Consider the following 16,804-nt stretch of genomic DNA (forward strand, 5'->3'; position numbering starts at 1 on the left):
GAAATCCATGTTCTTTATAAACTTTCATTAAAATCTAAAAAACAACAACAACAACCAAAAAAAAACCAACTGATCTACTTCTAAAAAAATATTAGTCAGTGAAAACTGTGGGGAGCATACTTCAACTCTGAGCTCCCAGGATCTCCATGGTTCGACTCCATGGAACAAACTTTTTCTTTTTTTTAATAAAATTTTTATTTTATACCGGTTTACTTACAAAGTTTGTATACATTGTTTTGCACACCAGATCTTCCCATTTCCTTCACCTACCCCTCCCTCCGCATAACGCAGATTATGGGGTCAGGATTGGTGGACGATTTATCAACAATCTGTGTTATGCGGATGACACAACCCTGCTTGCTGAAACTGAGGAGGACCTGAAGCACCTGCTGCAGAGTGTCAAGGACTGCAGCCTGCAATATGGATTGAGGCTCAATGTCAAGAAGACAAAGATTCTCACCACTGGACCAATCGGCAGCATCAGGATGGATGGTGAAGAGATTGAGATTGTACATAGCTTTAGTTTGCTTGGCTCCATAGTCAACAGTCTTGGCACCAGCAGCCAGGAAATTAAAAGGCGCATTGCCATGGGAAAGTCTGCTGTTAGGGACCTCTCCAAAGTGCTGAAGAGCAGTGGTGTCTCTCTGGAGACTAAGGTGCGTCTGATACAGGCCATAGTCTTCACAATCACCTGTTATGCATCAGAGAGTTGGACAATGACCAAAGAGGATAGAAGGAGAACTGATGCCTTTGAGCTGTGGTGCTGGAGAAGAGTACTGAGAATACCATGGACTGCTAGGAAAACAAATAGATTTGTCCTGGAGAGGGTTAAACCGGGTGGCTCCTTGGAGGCAAGGATTCTGAGGCTCCGTCTAACTTACTTCAGACATGTAGTGAAGAGAGACCGGTCCTTGGAGAGGGACATCATGCTTGGGAGGGTGGAGGGATGGCGCAGGAGAGGAAGGCCCTCTATGAGGTGGATTGATTCAGTGACTGGGATAATTGGGATGGGAATGTCAGAGACAGTGCGATTGGCACAGGACAGAGAGGAGTTTAGGGCTGTTGTACATAGGGTCGCTATGAGTCGCAGGCGACTCGACGGCACATAACAACAACAACAACAACAACAACAACAACTCCTCCCTCCACCCATCAAATTGTGTGACCCTATGATTAACCACACCCCCCACCTCACCCGCCCAGCCACATCCCTCTGCTACCTCCACCTTGGATTTTCATACATGTTCTACAATCATGGTCTTATATAGTATTTGTCCTTATGGGACTGAGTTGGAACTTTTTTTTCTAATATTGCATTCATTCATTTATTGCTGCACTTTTCTCCTCACCCACTCCCCCCATTCACTCTTCTCCTTAAAAAGAAAAAGCAAAACTCTTTCATTGTTATGCAATCCCTCTCCCCAAGTCCACTCCACTATGCAGCCTTCACTCTGGACTTCTGTAATGACAAGAATACGCCTGGCTAAGTAAGGCAAGTGACTTAAGCTCCGTAAATCAGTTTCCTCCTAGGTAAAATGGAAACATAGTAGACACCTGGTGAAGCGTGTGCCTTGTTGCATGCTTAGCCAAGGTAACAGCTCAGAGGCCGGGAGACTAAAGAAAGTGATGCTCCGGTTGATCCACTCTTCCCACCTCCGCAGACATTGCCAATCGCGTGCTGCTGGCCCTCTTCACCATCGAGATGCTGATGAAGATGTACGGGCTGGGCTTACGCCAGTACTTCATGTCCATCTTCAACCGCTTCGACTGCTTCGTGGTGTGCAGCGGCATCCTGGAGATCCTGCTGGTGGAGTCCGGCGCCATGACGCCCCTGGGCATCTCCGTGCTGCGCTGCATCCGCCTCCTGCGGCTGTTCAAGATCACCAAGTGAGGCTGGGGCGGGGCTCGGCAGGGGTACACACACACACACACACACACACGGGGCGCGGCAGGATACACACACACATACAAACACAAACACACACACGGGGCGCGGCCGGGTATACACACACACACACTAGGCGTGGCAGGGTACACACACACGAGGCACAGCAGACACACATACACGAGGCGCAGCAGGGTACACACACACACACACACACACACACACACATCTGGGCTCTCCTTCCCCCTGGGCTGAGTTCTCCCGTCCAAGTCCCCTCTCACTCCTTGGACTGACCTCTCCAAAGAGAAACTCCTTTCCCCCTTTTGACACCATTTCTCTGTTTTCTTTCTCACCTTACAGTAGGGCAGGGGAGGAAGGGTTGGACAAGAAAGACTTCGAGAGGAAAGAGGAAAAAAAGAATGACAGGAAATGAGAAGAGAAATAGGGACTCAACTCTCGTTGCCATTGAGTCCTGACCAACTCAGCTGAACCTCCACCATGGTTTTGGAGGCTGTAAATCGCTGGGGAGGATACTGCCCATTTTTCTCCTGTCTACCTGCTGGTGGATTCGAACCACTGGATGGATGTCACCTGTGGGTTAAGAGCACAATGCCCTAGGAATTATCACCAGATGGACTACATGGGAATCAGATGAATTACATCTGTGGAAAGAATCATTGCAGAAACTCAATGATAGCTGTGAAAACTAGGCCAGGTGCTGACTGTGGTACAGAGCATTAGCTACTCATGTGCAAGTTCAAATTGAAGCTAAGGAAAATGAAAATGAATCCACAAGAACTAAAATATTGCCTTAAGTCTATACTGTTGCTTTGTCGCATACTGTAGAGTCTGAACAGACCCATAGCTGACCCTCCAGTGGGTTTTCAGATGCAGTTAATCACATGGAAGGAGATTGCCCATCCTTCTCCCGGGGAGCATCTGGAGGATTTGAACTACGTGCCTTCGGGGTTGCAGCGAAGCTACTAGGCCACTAGGCCACCAGAGCTCCCTAACTATGTACTACTTGAGTTTAAAAACCACCTCAAGAACATGTTCGAGGCCTTGAACACAAATGAATGAAGACCAGGTGAACTATGAGATATCAAGAATAGCATCATTGAAGAAGGCCAAAGGCTCATTGCAAAGACAGAGAAGGAAGAAAATACCAAAATGGATGTCAGAAGAGACTCTGAATATTGCACTAGAACACTAAGTAGCCAAAGCAAAGGGAAGAAATCAGAAGTTAAAAAGTTGAACAGAAGATTTCAAAGGGCAGCTTGAAATGACAAAGCAAAGTATTATAATGAAATGTGCAAATAGCTGGAGTCAGAAAATGAAAAGAGAAGACTCGCTCAGCATTTCTCAAATGAAAGAACTGAAAGACATATTCAAGCCTCGAGTTGCAGTCCTTAAAGATGCTATGGACAAAATATTGAATGATCCAGGAAGCATCAAAAGAAGATGGTAAGAATCCACAGAGTCACTGTATCAAAAAGAACTGGCTAACAGAACCATTTCTGTAAGTAGCATATGAACAAGAACCAAAGGCAATAAAGAGGACGTTCAAGCTGCTCTGAAGGAAATTGCAAAAAATAGGACCCCAGGCATTGAAGAAATACTAATTGACATATTTCAACAAACATATGCAGCCCTGGATGTGATCACTAGGTTGTGTCAAGAAATCTAGAGGGCAACTACCTGGCCAACTGACTGGAAGAGATCCATATTTATTTCCATTCCCAAAAAAGGGAACATCCTATCCAACAGAATGTGGAAATTATTAAACAATATCCCTAATATCACAAGCAAGAAAAATCTTGCTGAAGAATATCCAAAAACTACTAGAGCAGTCTATCAATAGAAAACTGTCAGAAATACAAGCAGGGTTTAGAAGAGATTGTGACACCAGGGATATCACTGCTGATGTCAGATGGATCTTAGCTGAAAGCAAAGAATACCAGAAGGATATCTATTTGTGTTTTATTGACTATGCAAAGACATTTGTCTATGTGGATCACAACAAATTGTAGCTAACATTGAGAAGAATGAGAATCCCAGAACACTTAATTGAGTCTCAAATCAAGAAAACAGAGATTGTTACCACCAAGCCAATGGGCAGTATCATGAGAAATGGAGAAAAGATGAGATTGTTAACAATTTCATCTTGCTTGTCTCAACAATCAACATGCTTGGCAGTAGTAGACAGAAATCAAAAGACAAGTTGCATTGGGAAACTCTGTTGTCAGGGATCTCTCCAGATTCCTAAAGGGCAACAATGTCAGTCTAGAGACTAAAATGTGCCAGGCTATGGTCTTCTCAATTGCTTGCTATGCATCTAAGAGTTGGCCAATGAATAAGGATGACAGAAGAATCATCAATGCCTTTGAGTTGTGGTCCTGGAGAAGAGTATTGACCATACCATGAACTGCCAAGAGAACAAGCAGGTCTCTCCCAGAGAGGGTAAAACCAGGTTGTTCCTTAAAGGCAAGGATTTTTAAGCTCCATCTCACAAATGTAGGCATGTAGCAAGGAAGGTCAGTCCTTGGAGAAGGACATCATGCTTGAAAGGTCAGAGGATTAGCACAGGAGAGATGGATTGACACAGTGATTGTGGCAACGGTGTCAGGTGAATAAGAGACAGTGAGGTTGGCTCAGCATAGAGCAGAGTTCAGAGCTGTTGTTCATAGGGCTGCTATCAGTCATAGACAATTCGATGGCACATAACAACAGCAACATCACCAGAGCCCAAGGGGGTTGAAATAAGAAAAGAACAAAAGTAAGAAGAAGGGACCAGATGGTAGTTATGGGAAAAGAGAGGCATTCATTTTTTTTATAAGTACAGACAATTATTTTCAGTAGTTTTGTTTTTGTGGTGGGGAGGGTGGGAGTGTTGTTTTTAAGTCACTGTGAACACAGTGTTAGCAAAACTAAAACCGATGCTGCTAGGGAAAATGTAGAGTTAGGTTTCTGCTAGTCTGTGTTTTTGTTAATATAGCAGTACATAACCTGGCTGTGTGTTTCTGTTTAAAAACACCTTGTTGAGTATAGATTGTTGAGTCACAGGATTGAATATGACGTGCTCTACAGGGCTGTAACTCATGGCTAAACACATCTTCTTATAGCAGCATACAACAACCGCCTTTGTGCACAGAATGCCAGACGGCCATTCAGCACCATGCTCCGGGCGCATTTTAACGGCAACATCACCAAGAAAAAGCACATAAAAGTGAGAAATGTGACACTAAGCAGACCACAGCAAAGGTGTTGATGGCAGTATGCGAGTTAAAACAAGAGGGTAGAGAGCATAGCATGGCTTTGTTCAACCTTGCTCCAAACATGTACGCCTGGCAGCTCACATTTTATTCCTTCCGTCCCTGTCTCTGCAAATGACTACAAATGTACTGCATGAGTAAACTTCCAAATGCATTGGAGGATTCCCAAACAGAGACTACCAATAACGAGCACTGGCAGTGCGAGCTGGACACTGCGAGGAGTAGGAAAGAAGTAGTTCTTAATTGGAGTGTAGACTCAGTTTATGATTATAAACTAATCAACAGAACCACTAACCACGGTGAAGTTAGACACAGAGCAGTCCTCTGGAGGAAGGAAAGGGTAGGCGCATCAGCACAGAATCCGGCATTTCCCAGTGCCGGTTCCTCCCTCTGGAGCCTCCCTCTACAGTCTGTCTGGACTCCATAAGCCCAGGGTGAGGAGCACGTCTCTCCCACCTTACTGTTGTCCTCTTCATCCAGGTATTGGACATCACTGAGCAACCTGGTAGCGTCCCTGCTCAACTCCATCCGCTCCATCGCCTCCCTGCTGCTGCTGCTCTTCCTCTTCATCACCATCTTCGCCTTGTTGGGCATGCAGCTTTTTGGGGGCAGGTTCGACTTTGAGGACACGAAAGTGCGGCGCAGCAACTTCGACAACTTCCCCCAGGCGCTCATCAGCGTCTTCCAGGTAGGTAGGCACAGGCCTGTGCGCCTCTGCCTCTCCCTTGAGGGCTCACTCCCAGTGCTCTTCCTTCAAGACCAGGGCGCAGCATGACCTCCTCCAGGGAGCCTTCTCTGAACTGCCTGTTTCCATTCATGGCCCTTGTATGGGCAGTCCCTCATCACCCAGGCTTCACACCATCAAAATAGTCATAGGTCTGTCAGCTCTGTTTGACTGAGCTGTAACTAAGTTCCGTGTCCTGTTTGCTTTGTCTTTGTCTCTGGTGTCCAGCACAATGGGACCCAACAGGCATTGCATGGGTAGAGTTGGGGTAGGATGTGCAAGCAGAGTGTGCTTTTTCTCCTAAGTGTACCCACATCTCTGGGGACAATCGACCAAGAGGAGGTCTCCCTTTCCAGAACCAGGGATGCCTGGAAGAATGCAAATCATTTCTTAAGCAGGAAGCAAAGCTCAGCCAATCACTAAAATCAGCCCATGAAGAGAGCATGACCTTACTGTGTCTGTGAGAGGTTTTTGAGCCAGAAACTCACCTGGTGGTAGTTTCTTTGTGTAGATCATAGCGAAACTCATCTTTGTCATAGCCAGTGGCTGGATGCCCAATGTCACCACCTCATGTGCCAGGAGAGCGTTTCTCTTTTTTTCCATTAACCCCAATCACTGGCCAGCTACCATGTCTTTCAGCAGACTTTACAGAGCACACTTCCCCTGGAGGCTCAGTGATTTGGAGGCCTGGGCCCAGCAGTACAGCTAAGCCTGGACATTAAGAACAGAACCTGAGGAAGCACTGACCATGAAACAGCCAGGTTCCTTGGCCCTCAAGAGCCAATGATCAGCTTTCAGATCATTGGGAAAGTTGCAGTGAGGAGACAGGCAGGGTCCATGCATCTTGGGCCAAGGGATGGAGAGGTAGTGGAGGGGAGGGAGACTCCAGCAGTTCTAAGAGGTTTGTGGCAATGTGGTCCCAACTCACAGGACCTCAGTGTTTCACTCCCTCTCCCCAGGTCCTGACAGGAGAAGACTGGACCTCAATCATGTACAATGGCATCATGGCCTACGGTGGGCCATCCTACCCTGGCATTCTCGTGTGCATTTATTTCATCATCCTTTTCGTTTGTGGCAACTGTATCCCCTTGGGAGCAAAGGAGTGATAAAACCAAGGGATGGGAGTGAAGAGTGGGGCTAAAGAAGGTGCCCACATCCTAGACAGCCCAGTCTTCTGGCCAGAGAGAAGTTCCTGGCTCACAAGGAGGAGGAATGGGACATAACAAATGCAGATAGTGGTAAAGGACATCTGATCCAGCGGGCTAGAGAATCTAAGGTATAATCTATGGGAGGTTGGAGGAATTAATCTCAGGACCATTGATGAACATGGATAAAGGAAGGATAGGACTTGGGGAAAAGCAGTGAAGATGGTGGGACCGTCTGATGCAAAGGTTCAGAGTCCGACAGGACAGTCAAGTTACAAAGATTTGTGGTCATTTGAGCACTGGAAACAGAGTTTGAACTGGAACTGAAGATTAGGTGAGGGTGAAGTGGATGGAGCCAGGGACACTAGAGCTCCTAATGCCTGCACCTTAGAATTTTATATTGTAGGGAGAAGTGTGGGAGCTGTAATTTACAGAGCTCACACATGCTGAGCATGGTTCTCGCATGCAATGTCTCTCTGACCTCACACACTTTCCACATGGGCACAGGGATCAGCTTTGGACGACAGCCAAAGGGCTGGGTGAATTCAGACCCCATCACAGGCACCCTCTACAGGTGGGTTTCTCTGAAGAGTCTCATCCTACATCCGTGGGCCCATGGCCACCTTTAGGGAAGGAAGCTCAGTCACCCCACGAAGAGAGTAGATTCAGGTCCTGCATATGGACAGGGCAGTACTTCTGTTCAGGGGGCCGCTTTTGTGCCTGCAACCTGAGACGCCTTAGCTAGATGCTCTCAGACATCCTGCTCAACGTCTTCCTGGCCATTGCTGTGGACAACCTGGCAGAAGCAGAAAGCCTGACATCTGCCCAGAAGGCCAAGGCTGAGGAAAGAAAACGCAGGAAGCTATCCAAGTGAGTACTGTGTGCTCACAGGGTGGGGGGTGCTGGAGTGCTCTTCCATGGTAGAGCTGCCTGGGCCCGGCATGTGCCTCCCAGTAGCCCGAAGAGCAGGGGCCATGACACTGTGGGCATCCAGAGATCACTGAACCCGAGAAGGAGACCCCTGGGGGGCAGGACTAAAGGAAAAATGCCATCCAGGTTTAATTTTAAACATTACCCTCACATTTTCATATGTCAGAGTAAAAATGGGCTCCACAGGCTTTTCTGAAGCACATCATGAGACCTTTCTTCTGAAGTGCCTCTGGGTAAACTTAAATCCCCAACTTTGTGGTGAGCAGTGAGTGTGTTAACTCTTTGCACCACTCAAGGACTCCAGCCCTCTAGATGGGCCTCCAGAACTGTGTTGTCAGTGCTGGGTGTGTTGGGCCAGGTGAAGGGTGCTGGGATTCTCCTGGCAGACCTGGCCCTGAGCCACTGCAGTTTCTGCAGGGAGTGATTACCCTTTGAGGAGCCTCAGGCATCTCACCTATGAAGTGGAGGGTGGTTTCCCAGGCCCTGTCCAGTCTCTCCATCTGTCATTTGGTAACTTACTATCTCTGATTGAGACTTTGGCTCTGGAAGGGAAGCAGAACTGGTCTAGATCTTTGTTTCTCAAACTCTAGCATGCAAATGAGTCACTGAGAATCTCAGAATGCACGTGTGGCTTGGAGTTCTGGTGGAGCTTGGGCTTCTGTGTTTCTTTTTTTTTTTTCTTTATTTTGGCTTCTGTGTTTCTTACAAGCTCTGAGGTATGCCATGATTGCGGTCAGAGGCCACATTTGAATAACTCTCTCTGTTCTAGATAAAGATCTGTTTCCTCCAATTCCCACACTTGCAGGAAAGAGAAAAAAAAAATCCAACTATTTTCAGAGTTGAGTTCAGCTGGACCAAACTATACCATGAATTCTTCTTGACCTAAGTGCAAAACTTCTTTCCACCCACTTGCCAATCAAAAGCTGAGGCTGTGCTTCATACAAGAACATGACCATGTCTCCAGCCACTTGACGGCCAAAGTGTTCTTTCTTCTGCAGATCCTCCCTAGCACTTGGCATGAGGTCTCCCTCAGTGTGTTGTCAGGCTGAGCAGAACCCCAGAGAACTTTCTGGTTGGTTTCTATCTTGAGTTTTCTTGGTTTTCTGATTCAGGGGTCTCCCAGACAAGTCAGAGGAGGAGAAGTCAACGATGGCTAAGAAGCTGGAGCAGAAACCCAAGGGTGAGGGCATCCCCACCACCGCCAAGGTGAGCACATCATGTGGGATGCTTGCAGAGGTGGGGCGTGGAGACCTCCACACATCCCTGCTTCACTTTGTGTCTCGGGGTGCTGGTGCAGTGGGGTGAGAAGCTAAGGGAGGTAAAGGTGCCACCTCCACTCTTAGTGAAGGAAGGACCAATGGCTCGGCTAGCTCCTCTAAAGAAAGAATCCTTTCTACCGTGAGGCACAGATGCCCACGATCTGGGACTAGAATCCTCCAAGGTCTCAGCTTCCCATCTGGAAGGAGCTCGAAGGTGACTCCCTCCTAACCTGACACCTGCTTCTGAAGGATCCAGATGTGCTTCCCATCATAGTCCAGCCACACCCTGCTCATTCTAGACTGTTCAGCTTGTTCTGCTGGAAGATGAGGGAGCAGTGCTCAAAGAGTGAGGGGATTGGGTTCCAGAGAGGTTGGAGCTACTGGTCTGGGAAGCTCAGCTCTTTTCTGGGGAACTCAGCTCTCTTCTGAAGAGCACACTGAGGTGCAGAAAAGACAGACTCGGGCTATGTCCTTGGCCCCAACTCTGTCATCTGGTACCTGAGCATGTTGTCTGACCTTTCTCGGCCTTTTCTCATTTTTCAAATGGGAATGATCAGAATTCTCATAAGAATGATCAGAATTCCATGCTCAGATTGTAGAGTCGTTGTTGTTATGTGCCTTCGAGTCATAGCAGAGCCTCCAGTGGGTTTTCAGAGGCAGCAAATCAAATGGGAGGAGCTTGTGCATCTATCTTCCAGGTAGCAGCTGGTGGATTCGAACAGCAGGCCTTTGAATTGGCAGCCAAACTCTTTACCACTAGGCCACCAGAGCTTCCTTGGGTGGTAGAGAGGAAACAATACTTGGAACCTACATTAGTTCCCCGATAAATGTTCAACAAATGGAAACTCAAGTTTTACGCTCATCACCATCTTCATTGTGTTTCTTCCTCCAGCTGAAAATTGATGAATTTGAATCGAATGTTAATGAGGTGAAGGATCCTTATCCCTCTGCTGATTTCCCAGGTGAGAGTCCCTGAGCCTGGGCCAGAGCAGGGGTCCTGGGACTGTGGAAGGAGTGTGCTGGGGCTGGAGGGCGGGGGTGGCTCAGTGGTAGAAGCCTCCCTTCCATGCGGAGTCTTGAGTTGGATCCCCAGCTCTTGCACCTCATTACAGCATGGGTCTCCCCTTAAATGGAGGCTGGTGTGTTGCTGTGAGGCAGAACAAGTTTAAGCAGAGTTTCCACACTAAAGAATGTCAGAAGAAAGGCCTGCAGGTTTATATCCAAAATTCAGCCAATGAAAATGTTATGTTGTCACTGTCAGTCCACCAGCAACTTAACAGATGGGAGTAAGCACGACTAATACACCACTCCAGGAGAGGATCAGAGAGTGATCAGAGAGTCAATCCAGCTCAACTTTATTAGGATAAGCACTGCACTTATATACACAGGAAGACAGGATAGGGTGGGCTTACAGACGTGGGACATGTGGATTGGATAGGAGAACTCAGCCTCATGAGGACCACTCCCAGCTCAGCAGACACGGCAGCCGTCTTCCCAGGTGGCGAGCTTTCTCGAGCTAGTACAGCTAAACACAGGGGAGCTTTCTCTACCCCGTATTAAAGGCTGTTGGGAGGCTTGCACCTGTCTGGAGCTCAGGTGACCCGTCCTGGCCAGAGGCACTCCCTTCCTCCCCAGCATTTTGCAACATTATGGATCACAATAGCCTGATAACACTGTGCATGGAGAGTGTAGCTAAAACAATGCTGCTATTGAGTTTTCCCAGGGACCACCTCTTGTATGGCCCCTGTGTCCGTCCCTCCATGAGGAACTGAAGACACAGTAGACATCCCTTATGCACCTAGCCTTGTAGATAAGCCATGTCCTAACTACTTCTCCCACATCACATATAGTAATAGTGGGATCTGCACACTTCATTCCCACTTCATTCAGCAAGTATTTATTGTCAGTGCTGAGGCCTCTGCTTTCAAGACTCATGGGCACACAGGTCTTCCACCCGCACCAACCATGCCATGCAGGACAGATGGTGAGGGAGGATGTGCCAATCTAAGTGCTGCTGGGAATGGGACAGATTATTTGCCATCCTGGGCAGGGCTGGGGCTGGACTGATGTAGTTATGAAGAGCTCCATGACTAACATTGTGGGAAAATTTGAAAGAAAGGAGGCAATGAGGAGAGGGAATGGGAAGAAGGCTAAGACACAAAGCATCTCTAAATGCGAATAAATAACCAGTGGCTGCTGCAGAAACTTCTATTCAAGGAAAGGACCAAATGGAGTGAGCAGAAGCAGGCTGCGTTCATCTTGAAATGCTGGCCGGAAGAGAGAGGCCTGCGGTCCAAGCACCTTCAGGTTCTCTTTGTTCACTTCTGGGTCCTTCAGAGCATTGAGCACCTGTGTCATTTGTACCGCTTTATCTCTAGTGTGAAATTAGCTGATTACCATCTGTTTTCTCCGGTGACCCTAAGCTCCGGGGGAACTTTTTGTGCTATAAATAGCACTGTGCTTTGTTTTGTAAAGTGAAGTGTGGGGGGACAGAGCTGGCATAGACTTGTAACTTTGGAAGGTTATCATCTAGAAATGCATACCTGTGTTTAGAATGGCTTCTCTTAAGTTGTTAAAAACCATCATCTCTGGTAAGGAGCCGCACTGCCAACCCTAACATACACAGTTTGAATCCACCCACTGTTCCATAGAAGAAAGTTGGGCAATCTCCTTTCATGCTATTGTACTGCCTCTGAAAACCTGCTGGAGAGCCAGCTATGTGTCAGTTCTCACTCGATGGTACATAACAACATTGGGTAGGAGAGGCTGGAGTGCAGGAGTCAGAGGTTAACCTAGGAAACCCAGAGCATCTGTGATTATGACCGTAGGAGGAAGAGAAGGTCTGAGAAGAAGTCAGAGCAGTTAGAATAGAGATCTTGCTAAGGCGATTCGATGTTTGTTGGGATTTTTTTAGTTACCTTTCTCTGAAAAGAATTTGAAATCACTTACAACTAAAGATATGTGCTATAAAACTAACCAAGTAAAATGAGGAATTAAGAACTAAGAGAGACACTGACTCTAAGCATTAACAGCCCTCACTACTAAAGCATGAAGTTTGCCTGTGGGATCTTGGCATATCAGTAAGATGGAAATGTCACGTCCTGGTGATTATTCTGAATAATAAGAAGAAAATATTCAGGCTGCTTGAGAAGGAGTATGGCACTTGGCTAGCTACCAAGCTGAAGAGACCCTGAGGGTCACGGTCAGTTCAGAATGACCAAGGAAAGCCAGGGCCAGGGTAGGGAGGAGGTGGGTAGTACAGTTGGTCTGTGAATCCAGGGGGCAGGCTGATACTTGTAAAAGGAAAGGCACCCTCAACATTAAAAAGGGCCCCCAGTGCAGTCACTGTGCTCAAATCCCCCATGAGGCCGTGAGATCCCATAAATGTGTCTGGAGTGTCTCTCTCTTTTCCATTATCACCCCCTCTACTTGGCTCAGTATTGAGGACTGGCTGAAGTTCATGAAATACTAATGGATTCCCCTGCCACCCAGCCAGCAGTTCCTCTCTGACCTGATCAGTTTTTAGAATCCTAGTCCAGGAGCAGTCCATGGTGTGTGTGTATTTTGGGGGGGAGGCATTGGAGAAGAATATTGAAAGTACCATGGACTGCTAAGAAAACGGAGAGGTTCATCCTAGAGAGGGTTAAACCAGGCTGCTTCTTGGAGGCAAGGATTCTGAAGCTTCATCTGACATACTTTGGACATATTGTAAGGAGGGACCAGATCTTGGAGAGGGACATCATGCTTCAGAGGGTGGAGGGACAGCACAGGAGCGGAAGACCCTTGATGAGATGGATTGATTCAGTGATTGGGGTAATGGGGGTAGGTGTGTCAGGGACGATAAGATTGGCACAGGATAGAGCATGTTGTACAAAGGGTCTATATGAGTCGCAGGTGACTCGATGGCACATAACAACAACAACAGTCCAGGAGAGGACCTTTTTGCCTGGTGTCAGTCTCACAAACTGGGCAAGTGAAGCTCAGGAGGGGGAGGACACTCACTGCACAGCAAGTCAGTGACAGAGCCAGGACCAGGGCTCTGGTCTCTCACCGGAAGGGAGACCCACCACCTACTCCACAATAATGAGACTCAGGTGGTGCAGATCTGGCTGAAGATGCAGCGGCAAGACTTCCTGGCCTCACTCATAATCTCATTTCTGGAAGGTTCTGGACTGTCCCTTCCGCCTCTAACAGCTCAAGCCAACCTGCTGGCTAGTGTGAGAGGGACCAGGTGTGTGTCCCACATTGGCTCATTCCCACCTTTGTGTACCAATTGTAGCAGGTCATGGGAGGGCTCCGAACAAAAGCCAGAGGAGCAGCAGGGTGTCAGAAAAATCCCAGTTTCTCTCCCCACAGGAGATGACGAAGAAGATGAGCCTGAGATCCCGCTGAGCCCCCGCCCGCGCCCCTTGGCCGAACTGCAACTGAAAGAGAAAGCAGTGCCCATTCCAGAAGCCAGCTCCTTCTTCATCTTCAGCCCCACCAATAAGTGGGTAGTGACTCCAGTGCTGTGCAGGGTGATTTTGGGGGCTCTCAGAGAAGCCTGCTGCTCTGTCCTAAAGAGACTTCTTTCTCCTGTGTGTCTGTATCCTTAACTACCACCAGGAGAAACGTATTCCTTTAGCTTAAAAGACCTGTGCTCTGATTAAACTGCTAGGCTCTTTGGGGAAAAGCCATACTTTAGACCTTGTTAGTTACTTAACCGAAGAGGGATTGTCTCTGCTGACTCTTTAATGAGTATTAGGACAAAGGAATGACAAGAGGCAGATGAATGTGGCCTGAAGCTAGGGGTAGGAGTAGCAGGTAAAAATGGAGCAAAGAACAAGAAACTGTAGTGTTTATTGATGTCAATGATTAAACATCCATGGGCGCTGCCATCTTCAAGGAGCCTTGGTGGTGCAGTGGGTTTTGTGTTTAGTTACTAGCTGAAAGGTCAGTGGATTGAATCGACAGGTGGTCCCACGATGATTGCAACTTCTGAAACCTGACCAAGGGTCCCTGTACATTAGAATCAACTTAATGACTGTGGGTTTAGGTTTTTTGGCTTTTAGTTTTTTCGGGGGGGGGGGATATCTTCTGAAGTCCTGAGAGTGTTGTAGAGTAAACATTTGACTGCTACCTAAAAGGTCAACAGTTCAAACCCGTGAACCATGCTGCAGGGAAAAGATAAGGCAGTCCACTTCCATAAAATTGCAACATTGGAAACCATGGGGCCATTCTACTCTGTCCTAGACGGAGGCTGAGTTGGAACCAGGTCAATGGTTGTGGATGTTTGATACAGTTTCCACAGACTGGCATCTGTCTTCCCCCTGGATAGAAAGGCGCCTGCCCCTTTGTTTTGGTGATGGCACTTCCAGATGGTGTTGGTATACTGGGGTTGAGGGGTGGGTAGGTGTTGCTAAGGTAGCAGGGCATGGGGACAGGATGCGGCCCAAGTACCCCCTGCGTGTCCATCTAGATGCAAAGCAGTATTTATCATCTGACACAAGGGTGGTGCGAATGGGGGCCCAGTGTCCCTCTGCAGATAGGTGCTGACAAAATTTGAGGTCCAGTAGCCACGGCTCTCCTGACCTCCTTCACCACGCCCCACAGGATCCGCGTCCTATGTCACCGCATCGTCAACGCCACCTGGTTCACCAACTTCATCCTGCTTTTCATCCTGCTCAGCAGTGCTGCGCTGGCCGCCGAGGACCCCATCCGGGCAAAATCTGTCAGGAACCAGGTGATGATGGGGCCCCCTCTGCCAGCCTGACTCCCGTGCCCCACCATGGCCTCAGCCGCAGACATAGTGCCCAGGGCCCAGCTAGCTACACCCACGATGCAGAGTCTTATTGTTTAAGTTCCTTGCGGCCCTGGACTGCCAGCCTTCTCCTTCTGTACAGTGTTGCCACAGCAGGTGACACAGACAGGCTCTCCTTGCCTGGTTCATGTACCAGTGATGGGGGCGGGGGGGGATAAAGAGGAGGACCACTTCTCCACCCTTCCTCTTATTGGCTCTCCCTCCCCCGCACCCCACACCCTCTCTCTGTCCTCAGATCCTTGAATATTTTGACATCGTGTTCACCTCTGTCTTCACCGTGGAGATTGTCCTCAAGGTACGTGAAAGCTCTGAGGTAGCCTGGACAGGGAATCAGAACTTCCCTCCTGTGCTTTCCACCTACTCATGTCAGACCCACTCAGGAGCTGGGGAAGAGCGTGGCAAACACGGAGGGCAAAAAGGAAAGACTTGGGTCCCAGGGCACCAGCCAGGGCTATGGTTCACCCACTGCAATGATTGACTGACTGACTGGTGGCTGAGTGTTTACATGATATACAGTCGACCTGTCCCTTGCACGCCTCTCAGCAGAGCCCACTCTGTGAAAGCCTAGACCCTTCCTTCCATATTAAAGGCAGAACCACTAAAGAGTAGACCTGGGGAGCTACGACTCATTCCTAGACCTTCATTACCAGTGACTGCAAGAGCTTCTCTCTCCAGGAGTCCCAGAGACGTGACCAGTGCCCTCAACTGGGTTTCTGTTGGTTCGCCCTTCTCATAAACCTCCCTTTCTCTGCCCAGACTGTATCACTTCTCACCTAAGCTTTTGGTGGGCATCCAAGTTCAGTCATTAAGGAGATCGAGTGGTGGAGAGAGAATCCATCTGTGGCAAATAGCCACAGCTTTCATATGTGAAGGAGGAGAGGAGAGAGTAGCCATGCATAGGAACAGGTCCAGAGTAGGTTATGGTATAAACTTGAGAGAATCCCTGGTTCAGGACCTTAACTGTGGAAGAAGACAGTTGTGTATCAGGAGATTACTGTCTGCCCCAAGGTAAAAACGGACTTCATGGAGGTGGTAGCATTAGAGCTACACCTTAAAATTGATCTGGATTTCATTAGAAAAACTCAGCTGAAACAGCACAAATGGGCGCATATGAATTAACAAGGGGAGACGGGAGGGAGGGAGACAGATCACTCGGGATGCTTCTCTCTCTGCAGATGATAACCTTCGGTGCCATCTTGCATAAGGGCTCCTTCTGCCGTAATTACTTCAACATCCTGGACCTGCTCGTGGTGGCTGTGTCCCTCATCTCCATGGGACTTGAGTGAGCAGTGACAAGGGTTAGCCTGGGCATGGAGCCCCCCTCTGCTCCATGCCAGGGCCTCAGAGCAGAAGTCCCACCCACCATTTATTGGTGGGCACCATACTGCTAGAGAAGGGTCTCTTGGGGCCGTTGGTTGGAAGGAGGGAGAAGGCCGGACAGTGACTCTGCTGAATGAGCAGAGTTGTAGATTCAGGGGTCCCCAGGAGAAAAATGCAGCTCCAGCTAATTGATGGGGAGCACAGCCCCTGCCTCTGGGTAGTTTCTTGGCTGATGGGACAATCCTAGGGTAAAGTATCCTTCTTAGTCTACTGCGTAACACACTCTGCCCAAGTTGTCAGGAAGGTGTTAATACCGTGGTAGGAAAGGCCTGGCAATCTACTTCTGAGTCTCAGCCAGTGAAACCCTCTGGGTCTCAACAATTAGATCTGCAGTTGATCACGCAGACAGCACAGGATTGGGCAGCATTTTATTCTGCGGTGCACAGGGCCACCCACCATAAATTAGGGA

At 48.3% G+C, this 16,804-nt stretch overlaps 1 protein-coding gene across 1 annotated transcript in view; it reads left to right on the forward strand.

Annotated features, from left to right (window-relative positions):
- Window positions 1–16,804, forward strand: part of CACNA1S (calcium channel, voltage-dependent, L type, alpha 1S subunit) — a 104,664-nt gene that overhangs the window by 46,248 nt on the left and 41,612 nt on the right. Inside the window, exons 11-20 of the mRNA XM_006892111.1 lie at window positions 1,662–1,887; window positions 5,638–5,845; window positions 6,841–6,961; window positions 7,782–7,896; window positions 9,069–9,162; window positions 10,108–10,177; window positions 13,572–13,704; window positions 14,808–14,937; window positions 15,251–15,310; window positions 16,191–16,297. Of these exons, the coding sequence (XP_006892173.1) occupies window positions 1,662–1,887; window positions 5,638–5,845; window positions 6,841–6,961; window positions 7,782–7,896; window positions 9,069–9,162; window positions 10,108–10,177; window positions 13,572–13,704; window positions 14,808–14,937; window positions 15,251–15,310; window positions 16,191–16,297 (1,264 nt within the window). The remainder of the gene's footprint in view (window positions 1–1,661; window positions 1,888–5,637; window positions 5,846–6,840; window positions 6,962–7,781; window positions 7,897–9,068; window positions 9,163–10,107; window positions 10,178–13,571; window positions 13,705–14,807; window positions 14,938–15,250; window positions 15,311–16,190; window positions 16,298–16,804) is intronic.

Source organism: Elephantulus edwardii, unplaced genomic scaffold (assembly GCF_000299155.1).
Source record: "Elephantulus edwardii isolate Elephantulus edwardi_28Jun2011 unplaced genomic scaffold, EleEdw1.0 scaffold00110, whole genome shotgun sequence".
In the NCBI taxonomy this organism is placed as follows: Eukaryota; Metazoa; Chordata; class Mammalia; order Macroscelidea; family Macroscelididae; genus Elephantulus; species Elephantulus edwardii.